At 39.0% G+C, this 22,411-nt stretch overlaps 1 protein-coding gene across 1 annotated transcript; it reads right to left on the bottom strand.

Annotated features, from left to right (window-relative positions):
- Positions 1-3,016: 3,016 nt before the first annotated feature.
- Positions 3,017-8,351, bottom strand: LOC136230616 (uncharacterized). The gene is made up of 5 exons (XM_066019744.1): positions 7,480-8,351; positions 5,506-6,036; positions 5,203-5,377; positions 3,526-3,613; positions 3,017-3,424 (listed from the first exon to the last, which is right to left on the bottom strand). The coding sequence occupies exons 1-3, from the start codon at positions 8,332-8,334 to the stop codon at positions 5,273-5,275; spliced, it is 1,491 nt and encodes a 496-aa protein (XP_065875816.1). The 5' UTR covers positions 8,335-8,351; the 3' UTR covers positions 3,017-3,424; positions 3,526-3,613; positions 5,203-5,272.
- Positions 8,352-22,411: the final 14,060 nt, after the last annotated feature.

The following is a 22,411-nucleotide window of genomic DNA, read 5'->3' on the forward strand; positions in this document are numbered from 1 at the left end:
TTAAATTGGTGGTCTATTAAATCTATGTAAATTTTGTTTAATCTATGATTTATTTATCTTCTATTTAACCCATATATACCTACAATGCTAGAATTAGGGTGCCTAACAATATAAGATCAAGGTAGAATATAGAGGAGAGAAGAATAGGAAAGAAGGAAGAAAATAAGTTTCACTCAATATAACTCTGATGATCTCTGATGATCTTTATAAAAGCATGACCTCTAATATATAATAAAAGTATTGTTGACATGGACGCAGTTACTCATAACTGTAAATATTTACAGATGTCTAACAGCCTTTTAAAAGACAAATAACAATTTCTAAAGTAATAAAAACAGTAACAATTAACAATTAAGCGATTAGCCTATCAACCTACCATTCTTACTCTAATAATCGTGACAGTACCCCCTCCTTTAGAGTATTTTTGTCCAAGAATGTACAAAGGCAGTAATTAAGCTTGCTTGTGATACATACGGATACTTCCAATGAGTGTACAATGATGCCACATTTAGCACCAATACTATATAAACTTCCACCAAATCCTTCTTTCGTCCTTGGAAAATGTCAACTGTTGAGTTTGTGCTCCATTCGTCAACAAGGCTCTTGGCATAAGAACGTGTGCGCCAATAGCAGCATACAGTTGCGTTCACATGGACCCTAATGACCACGTAAAGTTGGTCATTCACCGTTAGATCTAGACGGATTAAAATTCTAAGGTGGAGATTCAAAATATCCTAAGGCTTATATTTAATCCGCCTAGATCTAACGGTGAATGACCAAATTTACGTTGTCATCAGGGTCCATGAGAATGCAATTGTAGCGGCATATGTTTCATCCTCAGCCTTACACAAGCCATCACTTTTGTTTGCACTTCCATAGGATGAGTAGCTCAATCTGAAACCTTTGGCACTTCTGTTTTTCTCTTATCATTATCAGCACCAAAAGGAAGACTCAATAATTCTTGCATAGCTGCCCTTTTGTCTATTGCTAAGGCACCAACAACTGCTTCAATTTTTTCATTATCTATGTTTGTTCTACTCATGCATGAACCAAATGGGAAATTGTTCTTGTTTGTTGACAAAAGTGCCAAGCAAACCAAAATCGACACCAAAAAATTTAATGGTTACATCACGCTTTCAGGTTTTGTCAGTCAGTCCCTTCTGATGGTTGAACCTGTCCTTTAGGTCAACTAGGAAAATCTGAACTCCATCAACCATTAAATATCAACACATGTAGCTGGACCTTGGATGTAAACCATGACCGTAGAAGGAAACAAGCTATAGAACACCCTAGGAGTAGCTTCCTCATATCCAGGTACGAGTTTTCTACCTTTCTACTATAATGAGTAACATCGTCACCTACCCTAGCATTTGCTATAGATCTTATTGAAACGAAAAGGTAGCTCACTACACCCGCATTCAGTTCTTCCACTTGCAATTAATTTGGAGATAAAACTCCAATTTCATGCCATCTATCATCATTAATCTCAACTTGTCCTCCATGGACCCACTAATTGTCCAGTCCAAGAGTTACGTTCACATTTTTAAGAGTTAAGGCAGCTCTAGTTGTTTTTCTTGAACTACATGAAAGACAATGCACAAGTCCACAATTACAGTAGTAATGCCTATTTCGAGTGAACCCAAATGCTTGTCTACAGTTTGCACCACAAGCAATAAACTTCACATGTCTGTCCTTTAATCCTTCAACCAGAATTGGTGTTTTCCGATCCTCAATGTTTCTATGGCCTAACCTCCCATAGGAATGTTAAAGCAGCCACGTGATATGCAATTTCTTCAACAGATTCTCCAAAAGGTTTATGATATGTAGTTTCTTCAACAAATTCTCCAGAAGGCTTATCCTCTACCAAGCATGAAAGCTTCCATCAGCATAAGGATTAGATTCTAATGGCCTAGGGAGAAGCACATCTGCTTTAATGCTTAAATAATTGGCATTCTTGTCATCTCCAATAATCTGGTGCAGAACCATGACTGGAAGTATTTAGGGTACTAGTAACACTAACATGGGAAACATCTAACCATATACTTTACCCTACATTTTTTTTATCTGATGCTACAATTAATGTTTTAAAGCCTTCCATCAACTTCTTTTTCCCTAGTTCAAACGAATACAATAAATGACGATCATCAATACCCACCTCAAATAGAAAGTCAATTAAGTTCATATTAGCATACCTCCACTTTAGAAGCCCTTCATGGGTGCAAGTATCATAGGAATCATCCCAACCTTGAAAGTTAAGGCCATATTGCATCATGTGAAAGCCTTGTAATTAACTCCTTCAAGATTGTGTCAACAGTAGAAAGCAACCAAAATTCCTTTATCTTAACCCCGAAGGGAACACCAATGAATGATCTTGAATCATTAACGCCTCCTTTTTCAGATGCAAAAGGTCTCATTTATCTAATGGAAGTAAGACAAGGACTCGAAGCCTTAGTAACAAGTTGAGGATGAAGGGTGGTACTGCTTGACAAGGAAGAACTAGTAATAGCAACATGGTTATAAGAGAAGGGTGGCCCAATAGCTTGGCCAACAGATGAATTCCAACCATTTGTACCAAAACGCAAATTGTTCAGTGTTTTCTAGCTGAACATTGGCATCATATTTGTTTCAAGCAAAATCTCTGGTTTATTTGTGTTTTGGGTACAAGATGAAGTAGTTAATGAAGATCTGGATGTTGGGATAGGTTTTTGAGTTGTTATAAGTGTTAGGTTGATTTTGCAGAGGTTTTGTATGTGAAAGGTGAGCTTGGAGCTATTGCTTTGGAACTAGGGAGATCGAAAAGTAGGATTGGGCTTAGGAGCCTCAATCACATCATTGAGAGAGGGATGTCTTTCTCCGTTTCTGCTCAGACTTTCCATCAAACACTTGGCGTGCAACTGAAGAAGGATCTGTAACTTCGAAATTCTCGAATCGATTGAAGCAAGTTTGATAATGATTGAAGCGATTAGTCTATCAGTCTACCATTCTTCTTATTCTAATAATCGAGACAGATAACTCATATTTGAAAATTAAATACATAATAAAGGAATACCATTACACTAGTCATTTTGTAAGTACGTGCTATGCATAGTATCCATTAAATTTGTTAGTCGTGGAGTTGATTACTCAAAAATTACAAGAGACTAGAAAATTATGTCTATTTGGTGATTACAACTGACAGTCACAATGAGGGGAATATCTCAAGACATAAGAGTAAGAAGATGAAGATGATGGTATTGCGACAGCAGAGCAGGCAACTAAGTAGATGTGAAACACAATAATGCTCGTTACATTGCAAAGAAATTATCCTGATGAAAAATCCCTACTGTACAGTGAGGGAAGGAAGAAGAAGGAACTGCTCACCTCACTTCCACCAAGTCTCTTTTTCTGTTTTCCTTTCAGATGATTATCATTGCCATTCTTGCAGCTGCACACAAAAATTAGAATCTCATATCCTCAAAATTAATGAAATGAAATGCTTTCTAAGATGTTACTCATACATTCTATTCAAGATACCAAACCGCATACCTTACTCCTCCCTTTCTCTCTATATTTTCTTCCACATTACACACAAAATCTTTGTAAATAGCTTCGTTTTGATAAGGCATTCTCAAACCTGAGGAGAGCACAGAGTCATGAAACTGTAAAGCCTCCTTCTCAAATGACACATCACACTTTTATACACACAATTTGAGAAAATGATTCAAGTCACAAAGTGCAGAAACTTGATTTCGTGGTAAACTCCAAAGAGACCATTTAATTCCTTATAAAACCCAGTTTTCTTCTTTCTCAGCCAAACATGAAACACAACCTAAAAAAAATACGCACATGCATTGGCTAGACATAACAAATGCATTAATTAAAATCCAAAACGTTTGAAACTAGGAAGAGAAATAATCTACATGCCACAGATACACATCAATCAAATTATGTCTTATTTCTCTGACCATAGTTTTGCACATAGTGTAAACATTAAAAAATGAAAAGAAAGCAGGAAAAAATTAAAATTAAGTACCTATAGAAATTTTCATCAACATAAATGAGCAAGGAATAGTTACATGACAGCAATTAGGTCTATTAAAGGGGCAATTGCAGGCAGCTCTGCAAGCAATTGTCAATGACAATTACTAAATGAAATACTTCATATAAAGTTTTTTTTAACTTTAGGAAATACCCCAACAGCTTCATCTCTTCATAGCGAGTGAGATCCAAAAAGCACATAGAAAAAAAAAAAAAAAAAAAAAAAAAAAAATCAATCAGTGCTTAACATAGTTGTCAAAGGCAATCGCTGGGTTGACTGAGGCAAGAGGCAACCCAAAAGTTCCTTCCCCCGCCTTCTGCACTGGGAGGCAGGCATTATTTAGAAGGAGGCCGCCTGGCTGCTGCAGAAGAGAGGCGATTGGAGACGAGAGGCGGTGTAGGTTACACAGACTTCCTCTTCTGCCGATCGACCTTCCGCCGATCGACATAAGCAAACACTTCCTCTCCTGAAGAGGTCGACATAAACTTCCTCTTCTCCACGTCCACCCAACAGCACCGATCAACATACAGGTACTGTCTCTTCTCCCTTTTTTTAGTTTTCTTTCTGTACTCTTCTTTGTTCTCATTTGTTCTATTTTTCTTTCTATAATCTTCTCCTTTCTTCTATTTTTCTTTTCTTCATCTTCATTCTCCCAAATTTCACTCTTTATTATGACTTATGTAAGTGTTATAATGCCCAAACTTTGTGATTTGTGTTATGAAAGTGTTTGAAACTGTATGAAAACTTGTGAAAATGTATGAAAGTGTATGAAACAGTAGCTTACAAATGTCTAATTTTCCAAATTTTGCAGGCTTTTGGACATGAGTATTAGTGGAAGTGGATGAAGAAGTGGAAAACCTTGATGATGACATTGAGCTCGATGATAAGTATTTGGATTGATGATGATGTTTGTTTGATATGTTATTAGGAATTAGGATCTTAGTATTAGACTAGAAGTTTTATTTTGTTTTACAAATTTAGAAGTTAAGCTAATCAATTCGAGTTATGGCTTTATTTTTTGTGTTATTCTAATTTGTTTGTCGCGGTCGCTTCGCCTCGAGGCGATATTTTGCCCTTGTTGCCTCGGCTCGCCTTTCGACTTTCACAACTATGTTGTTTAATCAAAACTAAACCTTCCCTCACATACTTAGGTCAGGGAAAAGATGAAAAGAGTCCAAACTTACTCATAATAGGGACAAAAACTTCAACTCCAGGAGCTTAACATATAATTGCGGGGAAATTCTCCAGGGAAGGCTAGAAATGCATAGAAATCAGTTCTCCAATGTCACATTCTCTAACACTAATAACCATAGCTTCATTAGATGTCATAGAAATATCGCCACAATGTCGACGATGGACCTTCATTCAAATAACAATAGAGTAGCATTCAGAACGACGACATTGATAAATATAATGTTTAATCAATAGAAATAACAAGCTTAATAGAAATAACATATGGTTTTCTGAAACCAATTTAGCCACCTCACCTGTTCTTTGCCAGCTTCTAATTTCTGGGAAAACACTCTGACATGCTCCAGATTCTTTATGGCTTTAACTCTAGAGCAACCCCCAATACTGTGCCTGGTGTAATTGGTCCAAACACCACTATCACGAGTCATAACACTTTCCATAAAAAATACAAGAGGTCTTTTACATGGTTCTCTAGGATAGTCTCTCGTATTAAACATGTAATTAGAGTCAATTTTTGCATTTCTTCGCCATGATCTAAAGGTCCTCTGGAGCGGAAGGAGATCTGGAAGAAGTTCATTGCCTTCAAACACCTGAATGGAATAGCCCCATGCGACTGAAACAGTCAATGAATTTGCACGATCATAACATACAATTTGCTGCAAAATCCTGGCAGGATCAGTATTAGCTGCTCGGAAAAGGTGCTCTGCAGCTTCAGTTTTGCTCATATTAGGAAAAAGCGGGTCTGTTGCATCCAAATGATGTAGCGACACCAAAGGTGATAAAGGATGTGCAGAAAGCATTCCAAACAGATTCCCACGCATATCAACCTGTTAAGATTCAAATTAAATGAGTAAACTGTCGCAAGTAAAATTTCATTGCATATAATACAAAGAAACCTATATTCCCTAGTTGTAGGAAAAGAAACCTCAACCAACTCTTATCCTGGGAAGTAGACAAGGCATATAATGGAAAGCATCTTAATACAATGGCATTTTATCATGTCATCTGCTCAATCATGACCTGGAAGACAAAAGGTCATTAGCTATTCAAGCTGACAACACCAACTCATAATTCCAGTCATTACTAAACGCAATTAATCACTTTGGAAGAACACTGAGAAATGAGATTATTCAAAAACATAATCTGCTATACCAAAAGATTACAACAATATGTGAAGGATATATAGCTAATAGACTGTGTTGGTAATTTTCTGGCATACAAAGTCGCGGTAATTGTATACTAGAACCTATTTTTTCGAAAGAGAATATATAAATGAAAATCAAAAAAGAAAAATGTGTTCCGTAAATATTTATAGAAATGTAGATATTTATCTCATTTTTCCTTGTTTTATTTTATGCATTAAAACTTCACTCTAATGCCTTGGGTAAAAAAAAAATTGTGGTCCAAAAAGTTGTTGTTTATCCCACCCCAAACTATCCATTTTCACCTAATTGTTGAGTTCTAATAGCCTTAAAGCTCTTAAATTGTCTCACATGGTAGTAGGGCAGAAAGGATCCCTCATTACTCCACTTTCTTTCTCTCTTTTTTTTCTCTTTCCTGAATCAGAGTCATGGTTTGGAGAGGCAATGCCAGTGTTCGAGGTGAAATTAATCAGGGCTAAGCAAACAAATAGAGTTGGCTGAGATGAGGGCAACGATTCTGGAGTTGACCAAGGTTGTGCAAGCTTGTAACATTAGGAACTTGTGGAAGCCCAAAATGAGATAAGAAACTCAAGATTCAAGACTATCTAGAGAGTTGAACTTGGATTGCAGAGAAGTCGAGGATGTAAATATACATTCCAACTCCAATCTCTCTGTTTTCAGCCAATTACTGAGTTCTTCGACCACAATAATCCCTTGCCATGTGTCAAGGAATTAAGTAAGGATTATTCCTAGGGCAGAGAACCTCACAGACCGGGCATTCCCAGTTTGAAAATAAAAATTGAAATTTATTCAACTGTTCAAGCAGTTGGAAGTAAGAATCTCAAAGCTTACGAGTTCTAACCAAAGAGGCAAAAAGTTAACATTTTTGTCCACCATCATCTTCCTAAACCATGCTTTGGTAAAATCAGAATTAAGGAAGAGGAAATACAATCTATAAGTATACTTGAAGAGCGGAAACCGTCCTGTCATTGTCATAGACTTATAGAAGCAGTATATCAAACCATAATCATAGCATTATCAATGAAATTGTTCCATGACCATCGCAAAGCTCAGCTCAATAATAGCATTACAATAAATGCAAGAAATGAAGATAGTAAAAAGCCAAACCTGATGAAACCCAGTTTCATGCGTCAATCCAACACCCAACTCTGCTAAGCAAGAAAAAACCCTGGCATCACTTCCGTACAAATGGGCATAGCGCACCAAACAAGAGTCCAAAACCCGAGCCAAAACCCGACCCAATGGATAGCTGATAGCAAAACCGCCACCACCAAAAGCCATATCAAATGAATACTTAGAATTCTGCTCGTAACTCTCCGAATTGCTCCCAATATAATACCACTGCTTATGATCATACTTGGAGAGTGTTTTGACCAAATTTTCGACGAAAAACACTGTATCATCGTCTCCAAACACAAACCACCGTACATTCTTCTGGTCAAGATCAACCGCCTCTTTGACCACACGTGCTACCCGAACAGCTGACCTGAGCCCGCCCTTGAATGTGAAAGGGAAGAGGGAAGTGTCCTGGGAGAGGATCACAGGAGGAAGAATGGGGTCGACAGAAAGGGATGTGTTGCGATCAAGGAAGGCAAATGCACGAGTATAGTTGGGGCGATACCAAAGGCTGAGGTAATGCTTTCGGCGAGTAAAGGAGGCGGCGGAGGATGCAATGGAGAAGAGAATATGGTTGCGATTGGTGGGAATGAAAGTTGAAGAGGTAAAAGCGGCGGAGAGGGAGACGGAAGAGGGTTGCGATTGCGAAGGAAGACGAAAGAGTAGGTGGAGGATAAAGAGAAGAGAGAAAGCTAAGAGAAGATCTTTGAAGCGGGAAGGCGTGGGAATTAAGTTTCCGATGGTGGAAGAGGAAAGTGGCATAGTAGCAGTCGTAGAAAGAGGAGGAGGAGAGGTAGCGGAAGGCAGAAACGGTGATGGTTTTCTTCTTTTTCTGCTCTGAGACATTTCTATTAGAATAATGGGAGTAAGCGGGGCAATGGAAGGTTAAGTATTAAGTTAACCTTATTTTTTAAGAGTAAATGGAGGTTAATGGGGTTAAATCTTTACTTCCTCTAACTTCCAAACTCTAACCTCCAAATTGGGGGTTAATGGGAGTAAGCGTAAACTTTTTTAAAATTTCTTGTCTCTGCAGTGTAAATTTAACCTTCTTTCCCCTCCATATTTAAACTCCTAAACAAGGTTAAACATTTAACCTCATTTACATCCTATAAACTCTCAAACAAGGTTAACTTTTAACTTTCCATTCCATCACTTCCCTTCCCTTTCCATTACCTCCTTTAACTCTCACCTCCATTAACCTCCAAACTCCCAAACAAAGGCTTAGCAGAAAACAATTGTTTTCCTTCTTTTTTTTTTAATAGGAATCCAAAATTCTATTTGTTTCGAGAAATACTCATTTTTATTTTCTTATAAAACAACAACTTGCATTAGAAACAAGTAAAATAATAGGTAACCGATAATTCAACTGAAATTTTAGTTTGGTTTTCGGTTATTTTAACATTTTAGTTTGATTTGGGTTTTATTTTGGTTTAATTTAATCGATTATTGGTTCGGTTACTAAAAAAATATCGGTGTGATATATAACAAACTGAATTTAATATATAAATATAAAAAATATATTTTGATTTTTACATATATATATAATTTATAAAATATAAAGTCCAAACCCCTACAAAAATATAATTTATTTGTACATTGTTAGTCGTAGATTTCAAGCCTCCCCAAAAAGACCTGAGGGGATGAAATCGTTGACAACGGTGATGTTATCGAAGCGAATTCGATGTGGGAATCGAACAACTCGGCAGGACCGGAGTTCGAAGATAAGGAGATTCGTCACCCAGTGTTACCGTATTTCTGAGTGACAAGTGTCTAATCAGGATTCCGATCACCTGAAATCACAATAACCGTCAGAAAATGGACCGGAGTCCGGCGAACCCTCTTTGATGCTAAAGTTAGTGATATTATAAAGAATATCAAAACTAAATGAATGGAATTAAGTAATTAAAAAATCAGATATTTGGGATCTTGGGATACTTCTACTATTTATAGATAATTAGAATTGTATCTTTGAACACGTGGCAGCTTATGATAGGTCATTGTACCCCATCTTTACGTGCCAACGAATTTATAAAAGTGAGGAGCGTGTATCCGGAGTCCATCATATTGATTGGTCCACATGTCTCCAAAATACTCCTCTAAAGACTGCCTTCGGCAATGTTTAGATGACCGAAGCTTTCATCTTGGTCAACGCTTTGGTTGAGACTAACATTCATCTTTATCTTGAATGGGTCAGGACCCATCTAAGGTCCTTAAGTCATGTCGAGCCTTCTTGACAAAAGCCCAAATGACTTAATACCATAACAGATGTCCCCCCATCAAGATTATGAAACGCCTTTAGGTTTCTCGGAATGACGCGTGGAACATCTCCTTTGTAAAAATAATGTCATCATCATTATTACCAAGCCGCCATATTTAAAACTCATAATAATTACTAACGTTTTTCCTTATATTCCCAAGATAAACGTTTGGACTGCTCACGCATTTGATTTTATAAATCATCTTCCTCAATCCAGAGCGCATTCTCTTCGTTTTCTATCATTCATGTCTTCTATGCAACCTGTAAGTTCTTACCTCGTTCTGTTGCTTTTAATTAATTTTTCCTTTGAAACGGCTTCTTCATCTAAACACGGAACCAAAAAAGTTCGTCGATTTATCTAACACGATACAGAAACCCTTCTTGAGCCTTTAGAGATTTTTATCGAAGAAATTGAATCTCTAGAGACTTCTTCCAAAAATTTCGCCACTGAGATGGCTGAACCTTGAACATGAAGACAAAAACTCTGCTAGTGAGGAATTAGCCAAACCCAAGAAGACTAACCCCAAAGTTTTTGACCAACCCTCCATGATTTCTGAATATCGGCTGAAAGTTCTTCCAAACATTTACCCCTGGCTTAAAGAGATGACTTTAACAATGCCCGAAGAAAGTGATAGAGCCCATCTTCCCCCCACCTCAACAAAAATGGATATTTTTACCCAATTCCTTGAATGAAAGATGAATTCCCCCTTCCTTCAGGCATACTAGCCGTTGTGAATGAATTCAATCTCTGCCCCTGCCAAATTTCTCCCAACGCCTGGCTAGAACTTCTTGCCTTTAATAAAATATGTGATGACCTAGCGATTGAACTTTCAGGCACTTCTGGCATCCTATTAGAAGGCCCAAAGAGGACTTCATTTACTGGTCCTCATCCAAGAAAATACACAACTTTCTAAAGAAAAAAGTCCAAAGTGTGAAGGACTTCAAACTGAAGTGGTTCTAGATAGAACTGAACAGAGCAGACCCAGATCACTGATAGGGACGTTTTGTCCCTATCTTTTAGTGTGATTTACGGTTTAATTTTGGACTAAATAAGTAAGTTTAATTACAAAAATAATGTGTTTTTAATAAATTTTATGCTTTTGGTTAATTTCTTTTGTTTTTGATTAATTTCAGGAAAATAAACGTCAAGCTAACTCGGCTCTCGAGAACTGTATTTCGCAGGTACGAGTTAAGGAGTAAAAACTCACCAACACACACGGGGCGCAGAAGCAACCACGCGGGGCGTAGAACAATGCCCTCTCAATCACGGCAGTCAGACTGTATGGTCCCACTAAGTCAACAGATATCATGCGGGGCGTCTCCATTTATACGTGGGGCGTATAGGAGGAATTCTTCAATCTAAAGTCCCAAAAGCTCAGGTACGCAGGGCGTTTTCCAAGCCACGCGGGGCGTTTTCCAAGCCACGCGGGGCGTCAAAGGCATGATTCAAGCTATTGAATTCCAGGGGCTCAAACACGCGGGGCGTCTTCCTGTCCACGCGGGGCGTGGTTCAGATAATAAGTCTGAATCTGATCCACACGCCAGCAATTATCAACAGAATGGGCAAACATGCGGGGCGTCTGCCTATCTATGCGGGGCGTGGTTCAGAAAACAAGTCTGAATCTGATCCACACGCCAGCAATTATCAACGAAATGGGCAAACACGTGGGGCGTCTTCTTGTCCATGCGGGGCGTGGTTGAAACAACAGGTCTGAATCTGATCCACACGCCAGAAATTATCAACGGAATGGTCAAACACGCGGGGCGTGCCATGGGAAAACTGCAAAAATAATGTGAATTCATGCTTGTAACTTGTGTATTTACGATTCTACCCCCAAGCTTGATGTATAAATAAGAGTGATTAGCACTCATTTCTTCATTCAATTTTCTATGTACTAGAGTTCCTCACACCTTGAGAGCTTGCATAATCCTCTCGTTACTCCACCGAAGTTCCGTTCCATCCGCATTCGCCAAGCTCGAAAGTTCCACCTCCAAGTCCTAAGAGACGACCTTGAGTCTGGTTAGCTAGTCTTAAGGGCCGATTCTTCTTCCCTTTCTACTTGTTAATTAGCTTGTACTCTTTCTATGTACTAGGCTTGGTTGTATTCCGTATTATCGCATTTCATATTTATAATATATGATTTACAATTCCGTTTTCATTATATGTGTTATTACTTACTGCTTGCTTTGATACTTATAATTGATTATTGTGTAGGTCGTTTACGAGCTCTGAAATCTGTTAGGAACCACATATGTGTTGCCTTACCGGAATTGACAATCCGGAAACCGTAGGAATTGACGAGCCACGGAACTTACGGGCCCTAGTTTCTGGTCCTAAGAATTAGAGTCGCCTTAAGGGGAAACCACGACTCTAGAACCTCACGGAGTTGTTCGGTCTATAGATAGTCGTCTTTGCAAGAGTAAATTGTTAATCGTATATGTTCCGTATTGTTTGTCATATGTTATAACTTATCATTATCCGTATCACTCTAAGAGGACTTGAAATACATGAAAATTGTCTCACCCATAGTTTAGGAGTAGTTTATAGTCGTCCCCAAACCCAAGTCAAAAGTATTCATCGCTTAGATAACGTGTAAAACCGAGTAGTTTAATACTTGTAGATATAAATCCCGTGGATTCGATACCCGGTCTTAACCAGATTATTACTTGATACGACGGGGTACACTTGCCCCTATGTAGTAGCATCTAGTAGAGTTAGAGCACTTAGAAAGATCATATCACATCACACACTTATCATCATATATTTTACCACTCTACCGGATACTCATCAAGTTTTTGGCGCCGTTGCCGGGGATTTATAATTTCTTGCAATATTAGACAAAAATGTTTTATTGTTAGTCTAAGCATTATCTTTGTATAAATTGTTTATATACACTTTTACTAACAATATTCTTTCTTGTTCATATTTTCTTCTTTAGTTTATGCACACCCAATCTTGGAGTGGTACTCTCGTTCCTATTGATCTTGAAATTGAACGTACTCTTTGTAGGATCCGGAGAGAAAAGATGGCCAACCTCAACAACGAAGCTAACCAACCCGAGGCAAACCAAAGACCGCCCGTCCAACCCGTGAACAACATCCGAAATGGAGGGGGCAATGACACAAGAACGATGATGGAGATCTTTGCTCCGCATAGGCCCCAAAATCGCAACGGAATCGTCGCTCCCACCATTCCGGCCAACACCTATGAGATTAAGACAATCATGATCCAATTGATTCAACAACTCGGTCAATTTGGAGGAGAACTTCATGAGAACCCCAACGAACATCTTGATAAATTTCTTATGTGTGCCAATACTTCTCGGCAAAATGGTGTTCCGGTTGAAGCCGTACGTCTAAAGCTTTTTCCTTTCTCTTTGACAGGTCAAGCATTGGAATGGTTGCACTCGTTAGAGGCGGGATCAATTACATCGTGGGAGGAGCTTGAGAAGGAGTTCCTTTCCTACTACTTTCCGCCGTCCAAAACGGTTAAGTTGAGAAATGATATCACTTCCTTTAGGCAACTTGAATACGAGGCCCTTCACTCAGCTTGGGCTAGGTTCCGAAAGTTGCTCCAAAATTGCCCACATCATGACATCCCCAAGCACGATCTTGTAAGTACCTTCTATCATGGTTTATAACTCCCACTAATCGTGCAACTGTGGATTCCGCCGCAGGTGGGGATTTGTTTAGGAAATCGGCAAGCGAGGCTTATGAACTTATCCACGAGTTAGCTAGAAAAAGCGTCCAATGGCAAGAAGATCGGTTTGCCGAACCCTCGTGACATCAAACATTTGCTATGGAAGACGAGGCTCCCAAAATCTCCATGGTTGAGATGAATAAGAAGCTAGACGCCTTAATGGCACAAATGAGCCTCAAAAATACAGCACAGGTCCTGATGTGCTCGCATTATGGTGGTGACCATCATGGTCAAGAGTGCCACGTCGGTAGCCCTTTTACCGGCGATGCCGAGAGCGTAAGTTATGTAGGGGGACAACCAAGGTACAATTCTAATTATAACTCCTATCATAACCCAAATGCTTATCACCACCGTAATAATAATAACAACGGATGGAGGCCTCAACACCAACACCCGAATTTGTCTTATGGAAACAATCAAAATGTGTTAAAGCCCCCATCCGGATTTAATAATGAATACAAGGAGCAAGGTTTGGGTCAATCCCCCAGCGCCCAAGGAGGACAAACTTCTCAACCTCCTAGCAACACGCAAGACTCTACGGTAATTAATCTCCTTAAGGAAATATCTTCCCGTCTTGCTGACAATGAGGGTTTTTGTAGGGATTTGGGGCATCAAGTGGCCCAATTGAATCGCCAACAACAAGAGAGACAACACGGGTCTCTCCCAACTAACACCGAACAAAACCCAAGGCCTAAAAATCGGGAGACCGCGCAAGAGATTACACTCCGTAGTGGTAAGGGTTTGGAGCCACCGGTTCCAAAAGTGATTCCAACCGCTCCAAAGGTAAGTAACGAACCGGAAGCGGTAAGCAACCCCGGTTCGGATCCGAAAAACATGACTTCCTCGGATAATAATAAAGGTGTTAGTGATCCAATTGGGACTTATGTACCGAAGCTCCCATTTCCACAAAGACTAAAAAAGGAAAAATTGGATCACCAATATGGCAAGTTTTTGGAAATTTTTAAGAAGCTTCACATTAACATCCCGTTTGCGGAGGCATTGCCCACCTATGCAAAGTTTCTTAAATAAATCCTCACCAAAAAGAGGAAGTTAGAACAAAATGAAACGATAGCACTAACGGAGGAATGCTCCGTGATTATAATGAATAAACTCCCACCTAAACTCAAAGATTTAGGAAGTTTTTCCATCCCATGCACAATTGGTAATGTTGAGTTTAGTAGAGCTTTATGTGATTTAGGTGCTAGTATCAATCTAATGCCTTTGTCCGTTTTTAGGAAACTCGATTTGGGAGAGCCAAAGCCTACCAACATGACGCTTTAATTGGCCGATAGATTAATCGCCCGGCCGAAAGGAGTTGTGGAGGATGTCTTAGTGAAAGTGGACAAGTTCATTTTCCCCGCCGATTTTGTAGTGCTCGACATGGCGGAAGACGATTCGGTACCAATCCTCCTAGGAAGACCATTTCTTGCAACGGGTAGGACTCTCATCGATGTCCACGAGGGTAAGCTTATACTACGGTTGCAAGACGAAGAGGTAGTATTTAACGTATACAACTCCATGAAATTCCCTTCTCATACCATGGAAGATTGTAATTTTTTAAATTCCATGGACTATATTGATCGGTTTGTTGAGAATTTGTGTGATAGGCCTTCCATGGAAACCTCTTTGGATTCAAGTAATAATGAGCACGTGGGTGAGGAGCCATTGAATAAACCGTTTGAATACTCCTCCGAGATAGAACAATGTTTGTTGGCAAGGAACCGGTTCGAGGGTTTGGACCGAGATAGCAAAGCGAAGCCAAAGTCATCTCTCGAAGAGCCCCCAACTTTGGAACTTAAACCCTTGCCTCCTAATTTGAAATATGTATTTTTACAACCTCCTAGTTTCTTACCTGTTGTCATATCTTCTCTTTTGACAGAGGAAATGGAGGAAGCATTGATTGCGGTGTTACAAAAACACAAAGGCGCATTTGGATGGACCATTCACGACATCAAAGGGATTAGCCCCACCATTTGCACACACCGCATCTTTATGGAGGATGAAGTCAAACCCTCCGTGCAACCGTAACGACGACTTAACCCGAACATGAAAGAGGTAGTAAAGGCCGAGGTAATCAAACTCCTCGACACATGTATAATCTTTCCTATCTCCGATAGTCAATAGGTTAGTCCGGTCCAATGCGTTCCAAAAAAGGGGGCACAATGGTAACAAAAAATGATCAAGGGGAATTAATCCCCACAAGAAAAGTAACGGGGTGGCAGGTATGTATCGACTATAGAAAACTTAACGAAGCTACCCGAAAAGATCATTTTCCCTTGCCGTTCATTGACCAAATGTTGGAGAGAATGGCGGGGCACAAATTCTTTTGTACCCTCGACGGTCTATCCATCTATATGCAAATCCCCGTTGATCCTTCGGATCAAGAAACAACAACATTCACTTGTCCTTATGGGACGTTTGCATATAGGCGGATGCCGTTTGGGCTTTGTAATGCCCCCGCCACCTTTCAACGTTGCATGACGGCTATATTCTCCGAAATGATTGAGGACTTCATGGAAGTCTTCATGGATGATTTTTCGATTTTTGGGTCGTCCTTTGAAAATTGCTTAAATAATCTTGATAAGGTCGTTCAACGATGCGAGGACACTAATCTCGCTCTTAGTTGGGAAAAGTGTCAATTTATGGTACAAGATTGTATAGTGTTAGGACACAAAGTGTCCGGGGAGGGAATCGCGGTCGATCCGGCCAAGATTGAGGTGATTGAGAAATTGCCTCCACCAATCAATGTAAAAGGGATCCGGAGTTTCTTGGGTCACGCGGGTTTCTATAGGAGATTCATTAAGGATTTTTCTAAAATAGCAACCCCCTTGACCCAACTCCTCCTAAAGGATGCAGAATTTAATTTTTCTTCTGAGTGTTTAATTGCATTTAATACGCTTAAAGAGAAACTAATTAACGCGCCCATATTGGTGAAACCCAATTGGGATCTCCCCTTTGAACTAATGTGTGATGCTAGTGATTTGGCAGTTGGTGCTTGTTTGGGCCAACGGGTGGATAAACTTTTCCGCCCAATTTTCTATGCGAGCAAAACTCTCAACGAGGCCCAACAAAAATATTCAATCATGGAGAAAGAGATGCTTGCGGTAGTTTTTGCTTTCGATAAATTTAGATCCTATCTTGTGTTATCAAAAATTATCATATACACTGACCACGCAGCTCTTAAGTACTTAATGGCCAAGCAAGATGCCAAACCTCGGTTGATACGATGGATTCTCCTCCTCCAAGAATTCGACATTGAAATAAAAGATAAAAAAAATGAGTGGAGAATGTCGTGGCCGACCACCTTTCCCGTTTGCAAAGCAAGAAAGCCGAATCTCCGGAACTTGTGGAGATTAAGGAGACCTTTCCTGATTAGACACTTTACGCGGTAACCCCTGTTGGAATTTAGTGTCCTAAATACAATTGTTTTGGATATTAATATTAATGAATAAATTGTTTATTTGGTCATTTGTTTAATCAGATATATAGCATTAATATGTAACTATATATAAAGGCACAAATCTTTCACAAAGGAAGTAATCCTAAGTTTATTCAAGTAGTTATAAAGTGTTCGTACAAGCATGAAGTGAGACTATGCTTTATAATAGACTGATAGACTTAAAGTAAACCCAAGTCAAGTAATATGTTATAAGGATTGGCATATTGCTGTTGAGACTTGCATGTAACAGTGTTTTTTGTCGAGACAGAAAACTGATCTCACAAGCTTTAGATATTCTGATATCTGGACAGTTACATGGATCTGATGAAGGAGTTCATCAGGATTGGGACCCAACTTGAGATAACAGAATGGAATGATTTATCTAATATGCCAACTGTTCATCTCATCGGTATTAGTAGGTATAACTAATCCTCAGACTCAAACATTCATTAATTAGTAATTCTAGATTGCGGAATCTGATACTTTGATTCTGTGCGAGCACGATCCAATAGGTGAGAGCCTAGGGTGTGTGAGAGCAGGGTTGGGTATCACGCGAAGTAATTACAAAATGGTTAATGTCAGATTGAGCATTCGTCACTCCTGATAAATGGGAGATATATCCAAAGGGCCGCTTGTGGTGAATTGACTGAAATCCTTGCAAGGTGATACAGTTAAGAGTAGAAATAAACATTTCACTTAACTTATCTTTCAGAGTAAATTCAACCTGTACAAGTAAAACCGGACTCTTCGTTATATGTAACCTTGACACGTTCCATGGTTATAAGAAATTGACCGAAAGGATATAGTTGATGAAGGATCGTATTATACTGTACCTAATACAGAAAGGTTAATGTCAGTTATCAACCTGACTTCTTCATTGCTCTGGGGAATATCATAGGTTCTGCTAGTAACAGCTCTCGACGGTATTCCGTTATATATATGTTGGAATTAATCGTGATGAATAATTTCAAATGATATATACGGCTAGTGGCAATAAAGAACCTAATGGGTCGCATATGGGACTTGGAATCGGAGGACGAAAATGTAATTAGTGGGACATATACATATGGGCCGAAATTTACATTGATTTAGGGATAAATTAATTTGATTAACAATTATAATTTGATTATGGTTATCAATTAAATTAAAAGAGTAAAACTCTATTTAATTATCCCTAACATTAATTAATTATTAATTTGATTAATAATAATTATCTAGATATAATTAGTTATTATTTAGATAATAGTAAAGTGTTTATTTAATTATCTAATTAGGAATCCTATTCCGAATAAGATTCCAATTATTTAATTACCTAACACAACTGGGATTAGGGTTAAGAAAAGCCTATAAATAGACTCCCCTAACCCCTAAATTTCGACACACATAAAATAGGAGAGGAGGAATCGTTCCGTCTTTCGTCTCGGCTAATTTACTTTATTTCTTACTCCCTCTTTGATCTCGTATCGATTTCTGTTTGAGGCAATCATTGCGATTGCTATTCATTGAAGGTTGATCACTGATTATCTTTTGGTTTTGTGTTGAATCAAACGTTCGTGGTTCACGAGTTGATAATAACAAGTTGTGGGCACTTCGTTTGCAACGGTAGATAGTTCATCAATAAAGGTATTACTATCTATCCCTCTTTATATGAAATAACAATTAACAGATCTTGGAAAAGGGAAATAGATAAAATAGATAAAATTTTATTATTCCGCTATGCCTAGGCTTGTCTATTTTCCTACATTGGTATTAGAGCCTATGTTAATCTGTTATTTCATATATGTAAATAAAAGAGTTTTTCAATCGGATTGAATAGATTTATTGTTAGGTTAAATTAATTAATCGATTAGTTCAATTAACCTAACAATAAATAAGTTTTGATTACTTGTTAATTAAAACTGATTATGCATAGTTCCTGATTATTTCGGTTGATAATCGTTTAAACTTAACTTGAAGGTTTTATGGTTAGATAGTTAAAACTTTTGTTTTTACTAAATCTAAAAGATAAAACTGATTTCTGATATTCTGAAAATTGTTTTGAAATTGTTTTAAAACAGTTATATATATATTAATATGTATTTATTTAAAATAAATAAATACGAATAGTTGTTCGGGGTCGCTGCCGCGAGGCGGCAACCCCGAGCGACTGTCGCAAGGCGATTGCTGCTTTGCACAGCAACCGACAGCAGAGACGCCGCTGCCGTTAAGGCAGCGGCTCCCTGTGATTTGCTGCTACCGCGAGGCAGCAGCTGTCGCAACGGGGTGGGCCGATTAAAATCGGCCCGACCCAAACGGATACCGTTTTAAAATCGTTTTAAAACAGTCCCGGGTTTTGAATATATATATATGTATGTATACGTTTCAGAATATTAAAAGGTTTGTTTTGATTATCAAAATCAATTTATTTAAAAGTTTGTTTTACCTAAATATTTGATATAAGTAATTCAAAGCATTAAATGAATTATTCGAATTAATTAGGATATGCATAATTAAAATTGGATGAAAATTAATTTAAGTTGTTAATTTGATTAAATTAAATATTACATAAATAGTTTGTGTAATCAACCAATTAAATTTAATTTAATTGAGTCTATGCATGTTTGGCATTATGGACATATTAGACCCTCTTTAATAGTTATTTAGTCTTTTGGTATTTAAATAGGACCTGCATGTCCTGCCTTCTCTTACTCTCTATTGTATTTCTCTTCTCATCCAAATCCCTTCAAGTAAATTGAAGTTGTCTTTGAAATTGAATATTGTTGTAATTCAAGGCGCCAAGGAGAAGACGGAGGACCCAAAGTGAAATATGTAATAGTTAGTATTTCCCTAGGGTGACCCTCTATTCCGTTTCTGGCTCAACGGAATAAACTTAGAGATATGTCCATAATTGTCAATGTTGAATGTATGAACGTCCGATGTATGCTAAAGCAAATCAAGACTAGGTTAGATTATGAGACTTAAATAAATCCCTCACTAATCAAAAGTTAAGTAAATAAGCAAGTTATTAAAAATTGGTTGCCCCTCCCTAATATTATAATTCAGCCGACAGTACTGGGGGCCTTTGGGTTGTTGAGTAAACTCAAGCTCGGGGTCTTATGGTAACACCTGAATTATCGAAAAACTATTTTTCACGAATATGGGGTAATGCTTAAATTAGGATAGAATAATTGGATGAGTAAACTCATGTTGTTCTAACCTAATGGGCAATATGATTGGGATTGATAAACGACACATATCAGTTACTAATGTGGTTAGTAACCCAACAACCTAGAAATCACATGTTTTGATGTGATTGATTACATGAATCTACCTAATGAATGAAACTAGCTTGTTGAGTAAACTCAAGGTGAAATTTCAGGAGTTAGGATTCTAGCTCACTAAAGGAATTGTGAATATCCTTCGAATTAATATAGAGGGTTATTAATTTGGTAAAATAGTGGGAGCAATTTAAAAACATAAAAGTCCAACGTATTTAAATTGTAAGTGAATTAAACAAATGAATAACATCCGTCACCTTTTTCTCACTCTCAGGTTATTAATTTCGTACTCTAAAAACAATCATGTCGAAAACTGATCTAAGAAATATCCTTACCGATAACAAGTTGAATGGTTCAAACTTCACTGACTGGTATCGCAACCTCAAAATCGTTTTGAAGTTCGATAAGGTAGAGTATGTACTTGATACACCGATACCCTCTATCCCGACTTTTAATGCACCCATCGAAAAGATCAAAGCTTACTTGAAGCATAAAATTGATGATAATCACGCAATAAGCATTGTACTTGCATCTATGCCACTGGAATTGAAAAGGCAACATGAGGAGATGGATGCCTATTCCATGGTCGCGCACTTAAAAGAATTGTTTGGGAATCAAATTCGGTGCGAGCGTTACGAAATAACGAAGCAGCTATATAGATGCAAGATGCAGGAGGGCAAGTCTGTTATGACATATTGTGTCAAGATGATTGGACTTATTACCAAGTTTTCTAGTATTGGAGATGCGATGGATCATGAACTAAATGTAGACTTACTTCTTTAATCCCTCCCCGAGAGTTATTCACAGTTCATCATGAACTACCAAGAGAGTGGCTTGCAAACCTCTCTTGAAGAGCTTGCAAATATGCTCGAGACGGTCGAGCCCAATATAAAAGAAAACAAGGAAATGCTGGCCCTCGCTACTGAGGGATCAAAGAAGAGGAAAGGGAATCCTAACTATCCCAATAATGGCGAGGGGGCCATGCCCACCGAAACAAAGGGGATGCAAGTTAGGAAGCCCAAAGGGGAATGCTACTTCTATGGTGAAGATGGGCATTGGAGGAGAAATTGTAAGGAGTACCTAGCTTCTCTCAAGAAGGGAAAGGACGGTGCTTCAACTTCTGGTATGTTCTATATTGAAATTAACTCAATTTCACAATCTGAATCTTGGGTATTAGATACCGGATGTGGATCTCATATTTGTATGAATATGCAGGAGCTAACACAGACTAGAGAGTTAAAGAAAGGAGACATAAACTTGCGAGTAGGAAATGGAGCAAGAGTTGCCGCTCTCGCAATTGGAAACTATGATCTACATCTACCATCAGGACTTGTAGTAGTGTTAAGGAACTGTTTGTATATTCCGGATATGTCTCGTAACATTATTTCTATTAGCTGTCTAGTCGAAGATGGCTTTCATGTTTCAATTAAGAACAATGGTTGTGAATTTTATAGAAATAGTATTTTCTATTTTTTCAGGAATATCATTAAATGGGATCTATGTTTTGAATGATAAAGTTTATGCTTTCACAATTGATACCAAAAGACTTAGATTAGATAACTCAACTTACTTGTGGCATTGTCGTTTAGGCCATATAAACCAGAGACGCATGCTTAAGCTACATCAAGATGGGCTTATAGACTCAATTGATTGTGAATCGATGGGAACGTGTGTAGACACCGAGTCGGAGGACCTGTGACGAAAACCTGTAACAAGACGGTCGAAGCGGTTGATTCCGGAAGTTTTAAAACAAAAATTTATAATAAAAAAAGGAAGAAGTTAGTGGGAGTCGCGATTGTCGAGTGGACGGCTCGCGAGTGCTCAGCGACGTGGTGTGAACGCCTAGCGGCAGCCGACGCGCGTCCGATGACAGTTGGACGCGTGCCCGGCAGCGCGGGGCACACGCTTGACGCCCGATGGGCGCGCACGCCCGGCAGCGCGGAGCGCACGCGCGATGTCCGTTGGGCGCGCACGCCCGGCAGCGCGGAGCGCGCGCTCGACGACCGTTGTGCGCGCGCGCCCGACAGCGCGGGGCGCACGCCCGACGGCCGCTGGGCGAGCGCCCAGCGACGTTGGGCGGACGCCCAACGCTCGTTGGGCGAACGCCCAACATCAGTTGGGCGCGCGCGCCCAACGCTGGTTGGGCTCGCGCCCAACTGAGGTTGGGCGTCCGCCCAACCGGCTTTGGGCGACGCCCAATTTTATTTGGGCGTCGCCCAAAGCTTCCGGGATCCGTTGCCTATTTAAGGCACGGATCCCCATGCAAAAAA

The sequence above is a fragment of the Euphorbia lathyris genome, chromosome 5, assembly GCF_963576675.1.
Source record: "Euphorbia lathyris chromosome 5, ddEupLath1.1, whole genome shotgun sequence".
Lineage (NCBI taxonomy): Eukaryota > Viridiplantae > Streptophyta > Magnoliopsida > Malpighiales > Euphorbiaceae > Euphorbia > Euphorbia lathyris.

Excerpts from the sequence above, each read along its gene's own strand:
- LOC136230616 (XM_066019744.1), bottom strand. The coding sequence starts at position 8,334 with ATGTCTCAGAGCAGAAAAAGAAGAAAACCATCACCGTTTCTGCCTTCC. Across the intron at positions 6,037-7,479 it reads ATGAAACTGGGTTTCATCAG|GTTGATATGCGTGGGAATCT; the intron begins GTTTGGCTTTTT and ends GAATCTTAACAG. Across the intron at positions 5,378-5,505 it reads TAGAAGCTGGCAAAGAACAG|GTCCATCGTCGACATTGTGG; the intron begins GTGAGGTGGCTA and ends ATTTGAATGAAG.